General features: G+C 41.5%; 1 protein-coding gene across 1 annotated transcript; it reads right to left on the minus strand.

Annotated features, from left to right (window-relative positions):
• Window positions 1-12,514: 12,514 nt before the first annotated feature.
• Window positions 12,515-14,713, minus strand: LOC145435362 (angiopoietin-related protein 7-like). The gene is made up of 4 exons (XM_080312643.1): window positions 14,605-14,713; window positions 13,501-13,600; window positions 12,889-13,068; window positions 12,515-12,545 (listed from the first exon to the last, which is right to left on the minus strand). Exons 2-4 carry the CDS (start codon window positions 13,560-13,562, stop codon window positions 12,515-12,517), a joined length of 273 nt encoding a protein of 90 aa, XP_080168769.1. The 5' UTR covers window positions 13,563-13,600; window positions 14,605-14,713.
• Window positions 14,714-18,924: the final 4,211 nt, after the last annotated feature.

The raw sequence follows: 18,924 nt of genomic DNA on the forward strand, positions 1-18,924 counted from the left end.
GTATTACAATTCGACTACGACATGCATAGTGAACTGTGCATAGTGTGCTACATCGATACGGGAATACATGAACGATTGCTGCATTTCGTACATACTGTTCCACTGGCTAAACTGATGCGAGCGCGCGTGTGATGGGATGGAGCTGGTGTCTCTCCCGGGAGGATGATATTGAGATTTGTGACTCTCCTGGTGATGATGAAGCGCAGCGGTGTTGAGAATATTGCTTTGTTTTTAGTTCTGGGTTCTGAGTTATAGTGTTCTGCGGATATGATGCGGTCGTGCGGGTGCTCACGATTTTCAACTTGCCCTTTTGATATTGTTGGTTTTGAGATTGTATTCATGGTAGCCTATGTGTTTGTTGTGAGGGTGCTGAAATTGGCACTTCCCAAAGTTTAATTGGTGTGTTGTAGCAGTTTAGTAGTAGTGCTCTATATTGCTCTTTGTGGCAGTTTTTTTTAGACATTCTTGGTATTGTTAACTTCCTATTTGGTATATCATGCCGAAAAGATGCTTCAATAATGTCTCTGCAGTAGTTGCTGTATCGTGACTCTTGAGTCACCGGCATACATGGGGTAGTCTGTTACAGAGGAGCGGCCGAACAACTAGAGGGAACATGGGGTTTGCAAGTGGGTCACTGACCTTATTTTAACCGCATCGACAAGTGATGCCTGAAATATCAAAACAGTCGTTACTCCCGCCTACTCCACGGCCCATCTTCGTTGACGCCGAAAAAGCTAGCTGATAACTTATACTTGTTTTTTTCCTCTACAATCATGATATGAACAAGATTATTTTCCTCTACAAATATCGATATTATGAGTATCTCATCATCCTCGTTAATTTCGAGGATAAGAAACGTTTCAGAGTACGACCAAACACACATTGTCGTTGTACCTTTGCCCACCAGACTTACTACGAATATAAATTTGTAAGGGGTAAAGCGACACCCGGTCGTCCACGGTACAGCTTCCTGAAGGATCATGTAAACAGGGCCCTTTTACGAGTCAGCTCGGAGATGAGGCGTGACGTCACCGGAGACGACTTGAACGCCAAGTCGAGTTGAACATGTAACCAGGCCTAATTTCAAGTCATCAAGTTAACGGTGTCGACTAAATCAATGTATTTTGTGCTTGTTCGCATTATTCACGATACGCCGTTGTAACTTGTGAGAGAAACCACTGATTGTACGTTTCACTGATCTTACATTGTTACATAACAAATACACTGACCGCAAACGAAATGATCACAGCTTGCGCTGTCGTAGTTGCAGATTAATTTAATAGCAACGTATCGCTGTTTATTGGACGACAATGTCCTTACATTGCACGGCGCTCACCTTTACCAACCATCTTGTATGATTTAAATCGATCAAATATATTTATGCATTCATATCCTCACGTATGTGTATAGATGACTAGTGTAGTGTACGATATCAATTTCTTTCATCTTCTCGAGGCTTCGTATTCGATCCTATATTTTGGCTGATAATAAGAGAATGTAGCGTGTAGCTCAGAGTTGTCAAACTCAACTGACGTCGCGGGCCGCAGCAGTCAAATGATTCCAAAATATTACTAAATCTTAAGTAAATATATGCACTTTTCCGCATTCTCGGAATTGGGTGTCAATGTCAGCGATTTTCTCCCGACGATGACTACAATTACAACTCCGCTGTCGGGAAGGTATAATGTGCTATCTTGAAGGAATATTTATTAGTAGTATTTCTTACTACAACTTCGAGAAATGTGTTGGATAAAATCACGCAATTTTCAACATATACTCAGAATTTCTTCTCGGGCCGAATGAAATCATTTGGCGGGTCGTATGTTTGACGCACCCTTGATGTAGCTATACAGTTACTTACGTATTTTATGAGCAGTTCTACTTGTGCGTGAGCGATACAACGCATTTTTGCATGTATATTAAACTTTATATTCGTTATTTGATTAAAGATGAATGATCAATTGATCTCTTTAACACAGCTAGTAAAATATAATGAATTTGAATGATCATGATCACTCATACATCGAAAATTCAATTTGACTTGAATTGTGACTTGACTCGTGACTTGACTTGACTTGACTTGACTCGAGTCACCTCCAAAAAACGAGTGACTTGACTTGACTCGAGTCACCTTTGAAAATCGATTGACTTGACTTGACTCGAGTCAAAATGTGCAATGACTCGATATGACTCGTGACTCGAAGGCAGTGACTTGATCCCAACACTGGGCCACACACCAACCTTTCCTTGACTTGTGAGGGTAGAACTGGGTCCACAGAATGTATTTGGTCCCTACCAATTTTCGCGCAATATCCTTCAGCTGATAGAGATATGTAGGCTACGTCTAAGTAGTTTACATTGGATATGTCAGATTATTATGATATCGATTGCCTTAGCCCACTTGTTGCGTAGGGCTCCAGAGATGCGTGGCGCTGTTGATTATTTCTATAGGCGCTTCGCTAAAAGCGAGCACACATTACCAGCCTTTCCTTGATTTGTAAGGGTAGAACTGGGTCCACAGAATGTATTTAGGCCCTACAGATTTTTGCGCATTATCCTTCAGCTCAGAGAGATATTTAGGCTACGTCTAAGTAGTCTACATTGCATATGCCAGTTTATTATGATATCGATTGCCTTAGCCCGCTTGCTGTGTAGGCCTCCAGAGACACGTCGCGCTGTTGATGGCGGCGGGTGTCGATACTTTCTATAGTCGCTTTTATTGTTAAGTGTGAACAATGAGCGTTGAGCATGAGCATACATTACAAGCTTTTATTTGATCCGTAAGAGTAGGACTTGGCCCGCGAATGCAGCAGGTAAAATGTTGATTGTTGAATAAAGTTTTACAGCAGGAGTGTCGAATTAAACTGGTATCGCTGTCCGGATTCAATCCGTTACTAGAAAGCTTGCGGGCCATACCTGCCAAATGATTCCAAAATGTTACCACCAAATCTATGCCTTTGTTTTTCACTGGAATATATCTGATATCACTATAAACATTGACGTTGGAATTTGGTTTATCATTTTTTAGTCACCAAACAGTTTTTTTGAATGCCGGGGACCTTTTGCGTCAAAAGTAATACAGTGGTATCACAGATATTTGAATTATTTTCATTCTGTAGCCTGTATTTATATTCCTAATGTAACTTACGTAAAACGGATTTGCAGTATTTTTTTTCGCATCTGTGAATAACTGAATGTCCATTGTCCATTCGGCCCAACAGAGTTTGCACTTTTTCGCCTTCTCAGAATTTGGTGTCAAGGTAAGCGACGTGGTGCTAATGGGGACTAGAGTGAAAACTCAACACTGTAGTTGTATTACTACAATATGATATATTTACATTATCTAAATTTGCTGTCTTGAATGAATCTTATTACTTGAAAGTATATTTTTCTTACTAGAAATTTAAATTTCTGTTTGAAATGTACTGGGTAATACAAACATTCTTCCATTTACTTGGAATTTCTTTCCGGGTCGGATGAAGTCGTCCGGCGGGCCACATCCTGCCCGCGGGCCGTAGGCTATGTTTTACATCCCTGATTTACTCTTATGGCGTGAGGTATTTGGAGACTTGCAAAACCTCGCTTTGTTGACTAAAATGTCCATCCCTCTCTTATGGTGACACCTTAGCCATTAAATAAATGAGATATTTGTGTTTAAGTGGTTGCAAAGTTACTAGAAATATATTAAATAGTCAATTGCTGTATCCCTGGCTGCCCATGGTCGACGGCAAAGGCAAAGGACTTGAATACGACGAAGTCATTTTTCAAAATACCACGTGTCGACTTGGCTAAAACTGACGAAGAAAGGTCACACAGGGAGGAGCTTAGAAGGCTTGTTTTATCTATGCGAGATTCACACAAATATGATAATATAAAGTTTCAGCTTAAAAAGGAGAGGTAAATATTTCGATCCCTTGTTTTCCCTTGATAATACATATTGTGTCAAATTTTCGGAGATCGTTCGTTAGTAATTTCTCTACTCAAGTAGCAGTAGAAGTGGCGATTTCCAAATAAGTAAAATAGTAATTAGTTTAGGGCCTTCGTCTAAAAAAGACTGAAAACTTGTGAATGAAAGAAGACGTTGCCTAAAATCATAACCACGTCGGTAAGTAGCCTAGAAAAAACCTACTTGAAAACGTAGCAGTGTTGGGATGACTCGAGTCATGACTTGACTCGAGTCAGACTCGAGTCAACTTTTTCGAATGACTTGACTTGACTCGAGTCACTTTGCAAAAATGACTTGACTTGACTTGACTCGGCGCTTCAAAAATGTGGATTGACTCGTGACTCGGAGCAAAATTTTCGAGTCAATTTCAAGTCATCAAGTAAACGGTGTCGACTAAATCAATGTATTTTGTGCATGTTCGGATTGTTCACGATATGCCGTTGTAACTTGTGAGAGCAACCAGTCATTCACTGATTGTACATATCACTGATCCTACATCACAAATACACTAACCGCAAACAAAATGATCACAGCTTGCATTGTCGTAGTAGCAGATTAATTTAATAGCAACGTATCGATCTTTATTGGACGGTTCTGTCCTTACATTGCACGGCGCTCACCTTTACCAACTTGTATGATTTAAATCGAACAAATATATTTTATGCATTTATATCCTCACGGATGTGTATCGATAGATGGCTAGTGTATTGTACGATATCTATTTCTTTCATCTTCTCAAAGCTTCGTATTCGATCCTCTATTTTGGCTGATCATAAGAGAATGTAGCATGTAGCTCTGAGTTGTCAAACTCAACTGACGTCGCGGGTTGAATTCAAATATTCAGATCACTCGTGGGCCGCACAGTGATGAGCGGAGTCTGCTTTTCGAGACTCCGAGTCCCTCCGGCAACTTTCGTCTCTGATGCAAAGTCCCTCCGACTCCGGGGATCTCAATCCCAGACTCCGAGATAACCCGAAGAATCTTGTTCAGTCTTCGAAATATATCCAGACCATTGTCGAAGAATCCCAATCGATGTTTTCGATAGCCTGTCTGATATTCATACCAGTTATTTTAGTTTTTTTAATTGCCGAACAGTCGCAACATTAATTCTGAGAGTCAAGTTCTCTCCAACAAAATGGACAGTCAAGCAAATAGAAATGCGACCCTTTAGATCGGTCCACATCACATATCTGAGTTGATGCCAGCCAGCTCATAACACTTGATAGCAACTCTTAGTTCCTCTGGCAGCTTCTGCTTCAAAGATGAAGCCTCCTCATCCAACTTACGTTTCACCGTAAATCTGGATGGCAAAACATCTTCTGCACAACACCACGGCAAACCGGCACTTCTTCGGTATTTTCCACCCGGCGATCAGTGTTCCCCATGATCACCTTCTCCTTCGATTACTCGCTTACTTGCATTTCAACTGCGATCAATTCTTCTTACAAGCTTCGATATGTCTTCGAAGATGCGACGTACCACGTGTCAACTTGTGATGCTTTAGCTCAGGGCTGGCCAACCTTTTCAGCCGAAGGGCCACATTCGAACGACGAAATATTGCGCGGGCCACTAGCCGCGCGAAGCGCGAAAATTTTTCTAAGTTCATAGCTCAATAATATTGTCACTTGACTAAATTGCGGGCCTGCAGTATATCGCTGGGCTAAGTTTGCCAGTATTGGACTATTCAGCGCCTGGACAAATCAATTTCGAAAGCTTCGACCAACATGCGTCAATCATTTTGTGCCTAGGTTTCATAGTCGACGGTCTTTCTGCGAGCGCAAACGCTAGGTCGCATATGTTGAACGACACTTTGTCTCGTAATCGAGAACATAGTTAGACTCAATTTGATACATTAGACGTTCTTTCATTTTCACAAAGGGGTAACAATATTAAAAGCAAGAAATCGGATGACTACATGTTGCGCGAAGCGTGTAGAAAATATTTACTTTTGATAAATTTATCGCAAATTATTCTGCTTTGTAGTGTACGAAGATCTACCAATATCTGACTGGCTCATGGAAATGCCAATGCGTCGTAACTGATATTTTAGTCATCACATTTCAAGTGTTGCGGCGAAACTAATCAAATTTTTGGTTGGCCTTGCAAGTTCACAATCTGTGCAATTCATTTTTTTATAACATTACCAAGTTCGGAAATTACCTCGCGGGCCACTCAAAACCTCCTCGCGGGCCACATGTGGCCCGCGGGCCACGGGTTGGCCGGCCCTGCTTTAGCTGAACATTGCAATTTTGACATCTTGCAAACCCAGTATACTGGCCGTTATTATCATGCAGCATCAGAGTGAAATCCTTCCACACGTCACTCTTTCTCTGCGTCTTTGTGAGTAACCCACTTGAAGTCGACGGTGCTTCAGCCATTATATTAAAACGACGAAGGAAGACCAGTCAGTTCGAACTAACTACCACTAACACCACTGAAATCGACGATCACATCACAGGTTTCAGTATATGAATTTTCGCATCGCCATGAACCAGTTGATGGAACTGCACTGCACTAAACATACATGATGCATCACTGACGCACCGATCGACGACGCTCCTTGGAGTTGACTAAATGACTAGTGACTTCCAATTTTGAAGCTGATACATGATATCTGGAATTTGGAGTCTGAGACAGACCAGCAGCAGAAACTTGATTGCGGTGCTGATTTTTCTTATCACATCAAAGTCATTTTTCAATCAAACCAAACATTACATGACGAAAATTCAGAAGAGTTCTGGATGACTGACTACGTCAATCAATATTGAAGGAAGCGTAGTTGAGTTGATGCGAGCAGAGCAAAGCAGACGGGTGTAGTTATTTAGTGTGGCTGTTCAGAATTTCGGAATATTCTGTCATTACAGGGTAAGATCAGCTTACCTTAGTGATTCATGTATTGTTGAAATCTTAGATGCTGGTATGCCTCTGTGAGCGGATCTTACTAGCGAAAATTCGTCGCAATGTCATTAAATCATGTAACACATTGCATAAGTTATTATTGTTTCCATCCAGATACTTGCTTGTTGTATATTATTGTTTCCATCCAGATACTTGCTTGTTGTATGTATATTTCTCACAGATATAAAGGTAATATTGATGCAACACTTATTATCGATATCTCTTACTGCAAATTGCAAGTACGATGAAAGTTGCGAAAAGTTATCACAAAAGTGGTATCGGATAAATTATCTTGTTTCAACTGATACCAACGTTGGGAATACATTTTCACAAAATGGACCTGTTACTATGTTGAATGTCATCAGGATAATGGGATATATTCCGTTATGATCATGAACTTGCTGGAAGAATCAGGGTAGCTAAAGGCTGTACCATAGGGAAGCCCCGCTGTATGTTGCTGATTGTAAATGTTTCGCACAATTACTGGGGTAGCATGAAAATTAGTCACGAAACAAATACGCAAGGAGGAATGTGATGTGACTATACGCAAGGAGGAATGTGATGTGACTATAGAAGACCGCAATGTCAGCAACGTGGAAGATTCTGGAGATCTTATCTCATAATATGGTGACATTCAGCAGTGGATTCAAAGACTGCATCTCAAGGCAGGGAGCAAATGATGCACTGCGAATGATATTGGGTGCCTTCAAGTTTGTGAACTACAGACACTGCTCAACGGAAATGCCTTGCTAGATCACTAGGTTACTCTCCATTGCAGTGCAGATGGCTGATTTTTGTGCACTTGGCAATCATATTACCGGTCATATTACAACTTTACAAGGTGTCAACTGTCTGTGTTTGTAATCAATAGTGTCTTCTGGTCAAAGCTATCGAAAGATATCGGGGGCAAAACTTAACAATGCTCCGGAAAACTCCGGAAAAATATCTGTTGTAAACTCCGACTCCACTCCGGGTATCACAAAATTGGCAAAACTCCGCTCCTAATCCACTCCGACTCCGCTCCGGTGCTCATCACTGGGGCCGCACCAGTCAAATGATTGCAAAATGTTACTAACTCGTAACTCCATATATGCACTTTTTCGCATTCTCGGAATTGGGTGTCAATGTCAGCGATTTTCTCCTGACGATGACTACAATCACAACTCCGCTGTCGGGTGGTTATAATGTGGCCTATGAACATACTCAAAATTTGCTATCTTGAAGGAATATTTATTAGTGATATTTCTTACTACAAATTCGAGAAATGTGTTGGATAAAATCACGCAATTACAACAGATAGGCCTACTCAGAATTTCTTCGCGGGCCGAATGAAATCATTTTGTGGGTCGTATGTTTGACACCCCTGATGTAGCTATTCAGTTACTGACGTATTTTATTAGCAGTTCGACGTGTGCGTGAGCGATATAACGCATTTGTACATGTACTTTAACTTTATATTCGTTATTTGATTCAAGATAAATGACCAATTGATCTCTTCAACATAGCTAGTAAAATATAATGAATTTGAATGATCACTCTTATTCGAAATTTCAATTTGACTTGAATTGTGACTTGACTCGTGACTTGACTTGACTTGACTTGACTTGACTCGAGTCACCTCCAAAAAACGAGTGACTTGACTTGACTCGAGTCACCTTTGAAAATCGATTGACTTGACTTGACTCGAGTCAAAATGTGCAATGACTCGAGATGACTCGTGACTCGAAGGTAGTGACTTGATCCCAACACTGAAACGTAGAAGTGGTTAATTACGAACCACCTTTGGATGTAACAGTCACGCTATCTAGAATTTCAAAGTTTGTTGCTAAATATCTTTTCCCGATACATTTTACACCCGTATGTGACTTAATTATTATCATCCAGCTTGGAAACTAATTATATGCCATTCAGCTATAGCAGGGGTGGGCAATTATTTTTCTCCGCGGGCCAAACGAGAAACCGAAAATATGTTGGCGGGCCGAGTCATAAATTTTAGCTGTATTCTCCAATGTATTGATTTTATTTCAAAATTGAAAGTAGTGAATTACACTAAATGGTGCTCAGTGGATGTTTTTATATTGGGAAATGAGGAAGTGACGGTTAATTACCAATAAAATATTTATTCGCCGTCATATTTCGAAACAATGTTAATCAGGATACGTGTTGAACTCTCTTTAATCCCCTATCCACGTTTTTCTGCCAATACATTAAAATGTATGTGGAATGGTCGAACAGCACTTCGTCAGTCCCCCTTCAAAAAAACGTTGGCTTTGGGCCCCTGTCTAGTTATAAACCAAAGTTGCCCCAGACCAAACCCCCATCGGGATGCACATTTTTAACACTACTTTTGAGTGATTTTTTTTGTATCGCCTAATCATCATAAATTAAAAGATCCACACGATTCCAAATTGGTATTTCTTTACTGCCAAATATTGCCTATGGACAATTGGACATCGTGGTTTTCGGTCAACATAAGGGCGGTCCTTTTTTTGCAAAACTTCATATATCATGGTGCGTCGTGGTCCGGTAGTCGCTGACGCCGAAATGCCCAAAATCTGTAGGGCCTAAATACATTCTGTGGACCCAGTTCTACCCTTACAAATCAAGGAAAGGCTGGTAATGTGTGCTCGCTTTCAGCGAAGCGTCTATAGAAATAATCAACAGCGCCACGCATCTCTGGAGCCCTACGCAACAAGCGGGCTAAGGCAATCGATATCATAATAATCTGACATATCCAATGTAAACTAATTAGACGTAGCCTACATATCTCTATCAGCTGAAGGATATTGCGCGAAAATTGGTAGGGACCAAATACATTCTGTGGACCCAGTTCTACCCTTACAAGTCAAGGAAAGGCTGGTGTGTGTTCGCTTTTAGCGAAGCGCCTATAGAAATTATCAACAGCGCCACGAATCTCTGGAGCCCTACGGAACAAGCGGGCTAAGGCAATCGATAACATAATAATCTGACATATCCAATGTAGACTACTTAGACGTAGCCTACATATCTCTATCAGCTGAAGGATATTGCGCGGAAATTGGTAGGGACCAAATACATTCTGTGGACCCAGTTTAACCTTACAAATCAAGGAAAGGCTGGTAATGTGTGCTCGCTTTTAGCGAAGCGCCTATAGAAATAATCAACAGCGACACGCATCTCTGGAGCCCTACGCAACAAGCGGGCTAAGGCAATCGATATCATAATAATCTGACATATCCAATGTAAACTGCTTAGACGTAGCCTACATATCTCTATCAGCTGAAGGATATTGCGCGAAAATTGGTAGGGACCAAATACATTCTGTGGACCAAGTCCTACTCTTACCGATCAAATAAAAGCTTGTAATGTATGCTCATGCTCAATGCTCATTGCTCACACTTAACCATAAAAGCGACTATAGAAAGTATCGACACCCGCCGCCATCAACAGCGCGACTTGTCTCTGGAGGCCTACACAGCAAGCGGGCTAAGGCAATCGATAACATCATAATCTGACATATCCAATGTAGACTACTTAGACGTAGCCTAAATATCTCTATCAGCTGAAGGATATTGCGCGAAAATTGGTAGGGACCAAATACATTTTGTGGACCCAGTTCTACCCTCACAAGTCAAGGAAAGGTTGGTGTGTGCTCGCTTGTACCGAAGCGCATAGAAAAAGTATCAACAGCGCAGCGTTTCTCTGTGGCGCGGTTGCACATTGTTATTGCCGCGACGTCAGCTGATCCCACTCTCGCCGCTCGGCCACATCCTTGCTCTTGAGCTACTCTCGTATCGCCAGACAGCATTGTTGCGTCACACTGCCAATCTACTCAACAATGAATAATTTGAGGCTGATTGTGGGGGTTCCAGGGCCATGAGTGGAATAAAATTTATATTTTCGCAAGCAGTACAGCGTCAGCTTTCGATTGATACCCGATTCATCAAATTTAATGCTCGGCAAGCCGGTCAAAAATCACCGTCAATTTGCCTTGGATTAAATGTAAAGTATGACGTGATACAATTTCATTGAACCGTGAGATTTGCTTCCGTGGCCCTGGAACTCCCACAATCAGCCTCGAATTTTTCATTGTTATTGAGATTGGCATTGGGACGCAACAATGCTGAACAATGCTGTCTGGTTCCTTTTTTCTTGAGCTACTCTCTCGTTTCGCCAGACAGCATTGTTACGTCCCAATGCCAATCTCCATAACAATGAAAAATTCGAGGCTGATTGTGGGAGTTCCAGGGCCACGAGCGGAATAAAATTTATATTTTCGTAATCAGTGCAGAGTCAGCTTTCGATAGATACCCGTTTTAATGCTAGGCAAGCCGGTCAAAAATTACCGTCAAATTGCCTGTAGCCAAATGGAAGTTGTGACGTGATACAATTTCACTGAGGCGTGCGATTTGCCTGTGTCGACACCATATAGGACACTATGATGAAATACAGGCAAACCGCGAGCGCAGCTAGTGGCCAATTTTTAGATTCACTAAAAATTCCTTCTGCTGACACAAGCGCGTTCGGTGGATTTTAATATAAGTTTTTTCAGTGCAGACAGATGGAAATTAGTGCGGCCTCTACCTAATATAGAAAATCTTTCATCGCGATAGTTTTTAGCGCAAGTTGCATACTCAGCCAAATGGTTGCCGATGGCAGAGTTCATGCCCATGGCCTGATTACGTTCTAGTAATCGCAGATCAGTTACGGCTGCGTCTTCGCGAGAGTCCAATGTGCGTGATCTAATAACGCTCGGAACATGTTGTTTGATGCGTTCCTGCAAGCGATGAGTTGTTCTTCCCACGTACCGACAATCACAGTGGCACTTGAAATCATAGACTATATTGCTTTGTTGAGAAGCAGGAAGAACATCTTTGCGCGTTGCAGGAAGCAATTGTTTGGTGGTAAACACAACATTAGTTTTTACGTTATCGTAACAGCGATTGCAATGCAGGGCTGCCGTATTTTCGTGGCTCCAACTATGGACAGTATGCAGCGCCTGCTAGCAGGGTTTGAAAATAGGTAGTGTAGCGGTCCCTGCAACGACTTGTTGCAAGACACGCTGGTATAGTGCTTGAGTGGAGTGGAGTGGAGTCGACGCTACAGCTACAGTTCCCGTTATACGCACTAGTCCACTGACTAATGACCGCTCTGAGTATACTCTTGCAATCCTGATCACACACGCAGATCAAAGGAGCTTTCTTTAATAGCACAGAACAGCCAAATAGTAGAAATTAGTGGTCAGAAACTTGTAGATTTACCAGGTTCAAATGATACTGCGGTTCAATAGGAAATAGAAAGAATAAATGATGCGAAATGGAGCCAATTGTCTATCTTACGACTGAAGCGTGAGCGCGCCGACCTCAATATGCGGGCTCTGAGACCACGTGCGTCGCAGACTGCCTGTGCCGTCACGCTTGTGGCTTCGAGAGTGACCTACTTACGCTTTCGCGTACAACGGAATTGGGACAGCCATTTACAGGTAGGGATATCTTGTCTGTCAATATGGCGTCACAAGACCAACGCTTTGCCTATAGATGGCATGGGAGTGTATTTTGGGACATTGCGTTTGTGCGTTGCAGCCAAATTTACCAACTTGAAAGAGTCAAGTTACAACCTCCCTACCGAGCCAGAAATCTCCATCACGATCCCCGAATCCGTTCACATAATCATCCCAACCACGATTAAAACTCACGTTTCCGTATTTTCTGCGCTGGAAAACCTGAAACGAAATTCAGCAAGTACAATAAAAGTCGCAGAAATCTCACGAATTGTCTTGTTTCTTCGAGGTTATGGTTCGGAATTTTGTGTCGCTTTGACCCGCGATTTAAACTTCCGTTCGTCATAAACCTAGGTTCATATCTGAAAGATTAAAAATTCTACTCACAGTCCATTTCTCGAGTGCAGCACGTCGTTTTTGTTTGTGAAACTTCATCTCTGAGTAGCGCAGGAGGTGAGGTGAGGGGAGATCTTGATCATCACCACCATCCAACCACCACCAAATTCCTTTACGGTCTGTTTTATTAAAGTTTCCATTCAGATTGCTGGCGCTGCAGTTGCCATACCACCAGCCTCCTTCGGCCCACTTAGAAGAGCAATTATCTGACGACCAATCGTCGTGATCCGCGTCATTCGTCGAGAATTGTCGATTGTTATGATATATGAGAGCATTGTAGGTTGCATTCCCGGAGTATCCGGACACGTGCAGCGTGTAGTTCTCGGATCCGGATCCAATGGTGAAGTTGCTGGAAATGAGAAATGAAGTTAGTTTATACAGCTCAGTGGTTCGGAGTCTTATCGAACCAGTCGTGCACGACAAGTATTTTGTTGACTTGCTCACTCAAGCACCTTGCACTTGCACTTTGCACTTTCCGAGAGAACTACTGACTTTTCGCGTTTTGCGCTCTGACTCGATGTGAGGTGGAAAGCGGTTATGAATGACACACTCTGGTCTGTCATGAGTCATGATTGGGGCGACTATTTGGTGATGTAAACAATGAGGAATCTTGACCCAAAAATTTTGACCGGGAAAAAATTATCTTGGCAAAATTTGTAAACAATTTGTGGCTAACGCTCTAATTTTGACTTATTTTCGACAATTAAAAACAATTACCACCATAGTCATGACGCGAGATCAATTATTTGATGCATTCGACTGGAATACAGCTCACACTCACCTGTATCTAGCCCACAAATGTTCTATTTTATATTTCGAGATCATGTTGATTTCCAACGACATGTCTCCTCTCTTTGTCGCTTGATGCAATGCCTCGAGTCCTGGACACAAAACGTTGTGAAATGATAAATCGCGTTTGTTTTCAATCAATTACGTTCCAACGCAAATGCCAAAGAACGCTACACGAAGTAAAATATTTTAGTCATCACAGAATCATGGTTGTAATGATTCGAGTCGCGCTTTTTTGTTGACTCGACTTGACTCAAGTAATTTTCGTAATTACGGAAAGTGAATCGACTCGGCTTGATTAGATTTGTGCGACTTCTAGTCGAGTCAGTGCGCATGGCACGGCCAAGATAGGCATTTCATTGTAGCTTAGATGAATAGAAAGTTACCAAAGTATTGGTATTATGTCTGTGTGGTACTTGAAAAAAGGGCTGCAAATTTTGAGATTCAGGAAAATCACTATTAGGACCATCACCAAAGTAATTCAGGTATTATTTGGTTTAAAATCCTTGAGCACTTTTTGTCAAGAATGTTATAGTATGGTGTCAGAATCTATTCGCCAGTCGAACTATAGTAAAATTGAGTGAGTTCTAAATTAAATATTTAATTCGATGAAAATATTGACCAAACATATTGACGTAATATATATATATATATATATATATTTAAACAAATGAGATATTATCAATTTGATGGCAGCCTAAAATAACCCTGGTTGTATTCATATACAGACGACTCATCTTTTTATTCAACTGACAAAGTCGCTCATATTCCGTAAGGCTTAATGAAAATCAGCTATTAATTTGATCATAACGCATACACGCAAGAAACATTAACAAGATGTTACAAGGTGGTCATCTCGATTAACACATCTGTACATCATGCGTATTTCTATTTCGACCTATTTTTTATTTTTATTTATGAAGAAGCAGACCCTCCGCAGCCATTACTTTTCCACGCAAAAATTCCATAAAACGCTACACGAACTAGGATATTTTTGTTATTACAAAATCAAGTAATTTATTACCAAGATAATGACCGAGTTACGATAACGGAAAAAATCCTACAACTTGAAGGAAACAAATTACAACAACCCCACCGAGCCAGAAATCTCCATCACAATCTCCGAATCCATTCACGTAATCATCCCAACCTCGGAAAAAACTCACGTTTCCGTATTTTCTGCGCTGGAAAACCTGAAACGGAATTCAGCAACAAGCAATCATTGTTGCAGAAATCTCACGAATATCCGTTCGATGTTTTGGTCCAAAATTTTGTTCAATCTGACTTCAACTTTTGTTCATCATAAATTCCACTCACCTTCCATTTCTCGTGTGCAGCACGTCTTTTGTAAATCTTCATCTCCGAGCAGCACATGGCGTCATCCCACCCCCACCACCAGATTCCCTTCGAGTCCGTTTTGTTGAAGTTTCCATTCAGGTTGCTGTAAGTGCCTCTGTCGTGATACCACCAGCCTCCTTCGAATTCAGAAGCGCAATTCCAGTACGACCAAGCATCGTGGTCCGCGTCGTACGTTGAGAACTGTTGATTGTTGTGCATTGACAAAGCATCCCAGGTTGCATTCCCGGAGTATCCGGATACGTGCAGAGTGTAGTTCTCGGGTCCGGATCCGACACTGAACCGCCTGGAAATATCAAAAGCAATTCTCATTAGCCTACATCATTCTTTCCATTCGGCCAAAGGCTATTTACGCCGCTAATCTATAAATTTTCCCTCGAAATTTGCATCGTAGTTGAGTTTGGTGATGACGCAGCAATGGCCGATTGCAGCCGACTGATTTTCAAGCTCACCTGTATCCCGCCCACCGATGATCCTTTTCATCTTTCGACATCATGTTGATTTCCAACGACATGTCATCTGCCTTTGTCAATTGATGCAATGTCTCGAGCCCTGGAAACAAACGTTGCGAGATAAGGGGAAAAAGTTATTACATAATAATTACTCAGAGCCAGACAATGACCAACAAAACGTTGTGAAATGATAAAACGCGTGACGCGAAATCAAGTTATTTATGACCAAATTACCGTATCGACAAAATTCTACGACTCAAAGCCATCAACATCTTTCTCACCGAGCCAGAAATCTCCTTTGTGATCCCCGAATCCATTCACGTAATCATCCCAACCTCGGAAGAAACTCACGTTTCCGTATTTTCTGCGCTGGAAAACCTGAAACGGAAATCAGCAACAAACAATCAAAGTTGCAGAAATCTCACGAATGGTTTTTTGTTTACGAGTCCGCCAGTCTACGGTCATGGTTCATAATTTTGAGTCGCTTCGACGGGTTTTCAACTGTTGTAGCCTACGTCTTAAACCAATGATCTGAAAGATCCCAATTCTACTCACAGTCGACTTCTCGCTAGCAACACATGGAGTCTTCTCATCTTGTGCTCTGATTTGAAGCGGGTAACTCACGATTCCAAATATCAAAATAAGCCACATCTTCAAATTTGAACTTGAAATTCAGCGAGATGTGCAAAAGCAACTTGATTTCAAATACATCAGCCTTATATAGTATCGGCTGTCAATTTCTAAAATAATTTACTTCAATTTTTAAAATTGAGAAATTGTACTTCCAGGGATGCGATCCCGGTGATCTACGTACCCGTTTGATACACAATTTCAAGCGCGCAACCACTCAGGTCACAGTGATAGCAATGTCTGGCGACTTCGACAGTGATTGATATTACGCGATTATTCTGAGATATAAAGTTAAACTTTTTAATATAAACTTGTCGGCACAATCTTGTTAACGATGCGTTTCCTACTGTATTTAATAAGATAGATTATGGTGGGCTGATTGATTTATATAGATAATGCGACCTACTTTAACTGAGCCCTACAAACAATCACTTTTCCCCCAATATAAAACGCATGTATAAGTTCTACACAACCAACACTATACCATCAATTGCCATACGTTTGCATAGAATATGACAATTCGCTTCGTTGACTGCCATTTTGAGGAAGACAGCTTCCTGATATCGTTTATGAAATTCTTTGAACCGCATTTCTTAAGAAGCTCACGCGATCAAGCATCAGATCGGAGAGAAAGTTTCATTTGAAAAAGTATGAATCTAGCGAGATGTTATTACTCGTTTCACCGATCAACCGTTTTTGCAATGCAGTTTTTGAATATTTGCCATACGCAATAAGTAGCCTGCAGGCATACCATCAGCATTGGACGGATAATTCTCCTTCGGATAAAATGATATTAAACATCCAACAGCGAGAAACTTTATATTTTCTGGTTCTCAAATCCCAATACGTCAGCTTCATCAGTCCAATCTGATATTTCTCACCAATGCCAAAATAGTTAACTTCAGTTCAGACACGACCTGGTGTAGCCCACTGTATAATACACTGCTTATATCGTATACATGAGCTTATTTTGAGAAAATGGAAGTCTATATTAAAATAAACGTTAAAAACGCGACAGATCCCCACTTGCGCATTCCCAAGAAGAATCGGATGAGCAAATTGTGATGAAATTTCTGTTTGCCTTCATATTATTCGATTGTACTTTGCTAATCGTTGAGCGTTGATTCAAAAAAATATCGTTCAAAAATCATCCAAAAATATCATTAGCTATCAGCGATCATTAACCCGTTGTAGAGTGTAGATACTCATGGTTATGAAGGAGGGGGTGGAGTTAGGGCTGAATTGTAGGCTACTGTTGGTTCCTGTTTCCTATAAACAGAGTCCGGGAAGCGAAGGGAGTCCGAATCTCAGTTCACTCATTAATGCTGCATAGTCTTGCGATCTCCCCTTTTCTTTCCAGACTATATTAATTGCACATAGCACAGAAACATGAATTTAGCGTTGGTGAGCTGTTGGTTCCGGTTTCGTATGCACAGAGTCCGGAAAGCGAAGGAAGTACGGATCTCATCTTATGATGCAATCTCCATTTTGTTTCCAAGACTATATTAATTGCAGTATCTTTTCTTAAACTCTATGTAATTTCGTGGGCCCCTTATCAAAAGTCACGCTATACCCAGAGGGGGTCAATGTACTCAAGTAAGCTACTCAAGGACAAGTAAAAGTAGTGCTTTTAAAAGCAACCTAGAATTACGTCAAGTAGAAGTAGAAGTGACTGAATTTAAATCTACTCGAATTGAATCAAGCTCCGTTCATATCTAATGAGAGTACAGTCGTATAAGCAGGGCATAGAAACATTTCACCATCTATAGATTGGTATAAGAATCAGAGCATAGACAGATTTCAAAAATTTGATTAGAATTGGATAGCCAAGCATTTGGCATCTAACCGGCATCTAATTAGACAATTAGAATTAGACCTATCTAGCTGTCCATTAGGGCTGTTCAAAATTTGGAAAATCTTTGGAATGCTGCGTGTCCATGGCGTTATAGCGTGTTCTATGTCATGGGCGCGCGTTCTTCTTGGTCCGCGGCTCGGTATAGATACCGTTGACACGTTAGCGTAAAGTCTTTTGTTAAAACAACTAAAACATGACGATGCTTGTCCGACGGAGACTGAAAAGCGACTGCTCCTCGGACGGTGACTGCAAGGCGACTGACAACATTGGTTCGCAACATCAAGAAATACCCAACATAATCAGTAATCAGCGCGAGGGTAATTACGGTAATAATGGAGCGGTACACTACAGCGTAATATGTAAATTATTGTTAAAACACAATAATGGGCCTGAAAGAAGCTCGCAAGAAGTCGGTAAGATTTGTCTAAATGCGTTTCAAAGTCGTTGTTGAAGAGTGGGCGGGCCGCCACAGCAGACTTGCGAAAAGGCGGGCGAACACGAGTAGTGTATGTGATCGGTCGCGAGCTAACGTTTTTTGCATGGGGCTCTTATGGGCGGGGTGGCACGGTGCCGAGAAACCGGGGGTGGCACGGTGACCCTTATGTCTTATGGCGGGGGTGGCACGGTGCCATTGTGTCTTATGGCGGGGGTCGCACGGTAACCCTTTTCAGGATAGGCTGCGGCGGCACGGTGACGTGAAAACTCGTGGTCGTGACTCGCCTTTTTTGCTATAGGCGGTGGCGGTGATTCGCCTGTCATGTATTCTTACGGGATCTGTGGTGACTCGCCATGTGTTCTTATGGGTGCGGTCGTGAATCGCCCTTTCGGGTATAGGCATCTCTCGCACGGTGTGGAATATGTATCAGGTATATTGATCACGTGATTGGTCCTTAGTTAATGTTTACATTCCAAATTATTATATATGACCAATTTGAAGTAATCCCAACGTTTACGGTGAGTGCGGTATATTATATCGTTATTCTTATGGACGCGGCGATGATTCGTACTTTGGGGTAGAGACTGCGGGCGGCATGTCGTACTTTTAGCAAAAAAGGGTGTGAAATAGTTTGCTAAATCTAGGAATCACTTGCTTGGTAATATTTTGGTAATTAGTTTACCACAG

Source organism: Botryllus schlosseri, chromosome 3 (assembly GCF_051294905.1).
Source record: "Botryllus schlosseri isolate E-star chromosome 3, Bs_hap1, whole genome shotgun sequence".
In the NCBI taxonomy this organism is placed as follows: domain Eukaryota; kingdom Metazoa; phylum Chordata; class Ascidiacea; order Stolidobranchia; family Styelidae; genus Botryllus; species Botryllus schlosseri.

Coding starts and splice junctions, on each gene's coding strand:
- LOC145435362 (XM_080312643.1), bottom strand. CDS start 13,562: ATGTCGTTGGAAATCAACATGATCTCGAAATATAAAATAGAACATTTG. Junction 13,069..13,500: donor CATTTGTGGGCTAGATACAG/GTGAGTGTGAGC, acceptor TCTCATTTCCAG/CAACTTCACCATTGGATCCG. Junction 12,546..12,888: donor TGGGCCGAAGGAGGCTGGTG/GTATGGCAACTG, acceptor ATTTCGTTTCAG/GTTTTCCAGCGCAGAAAATA.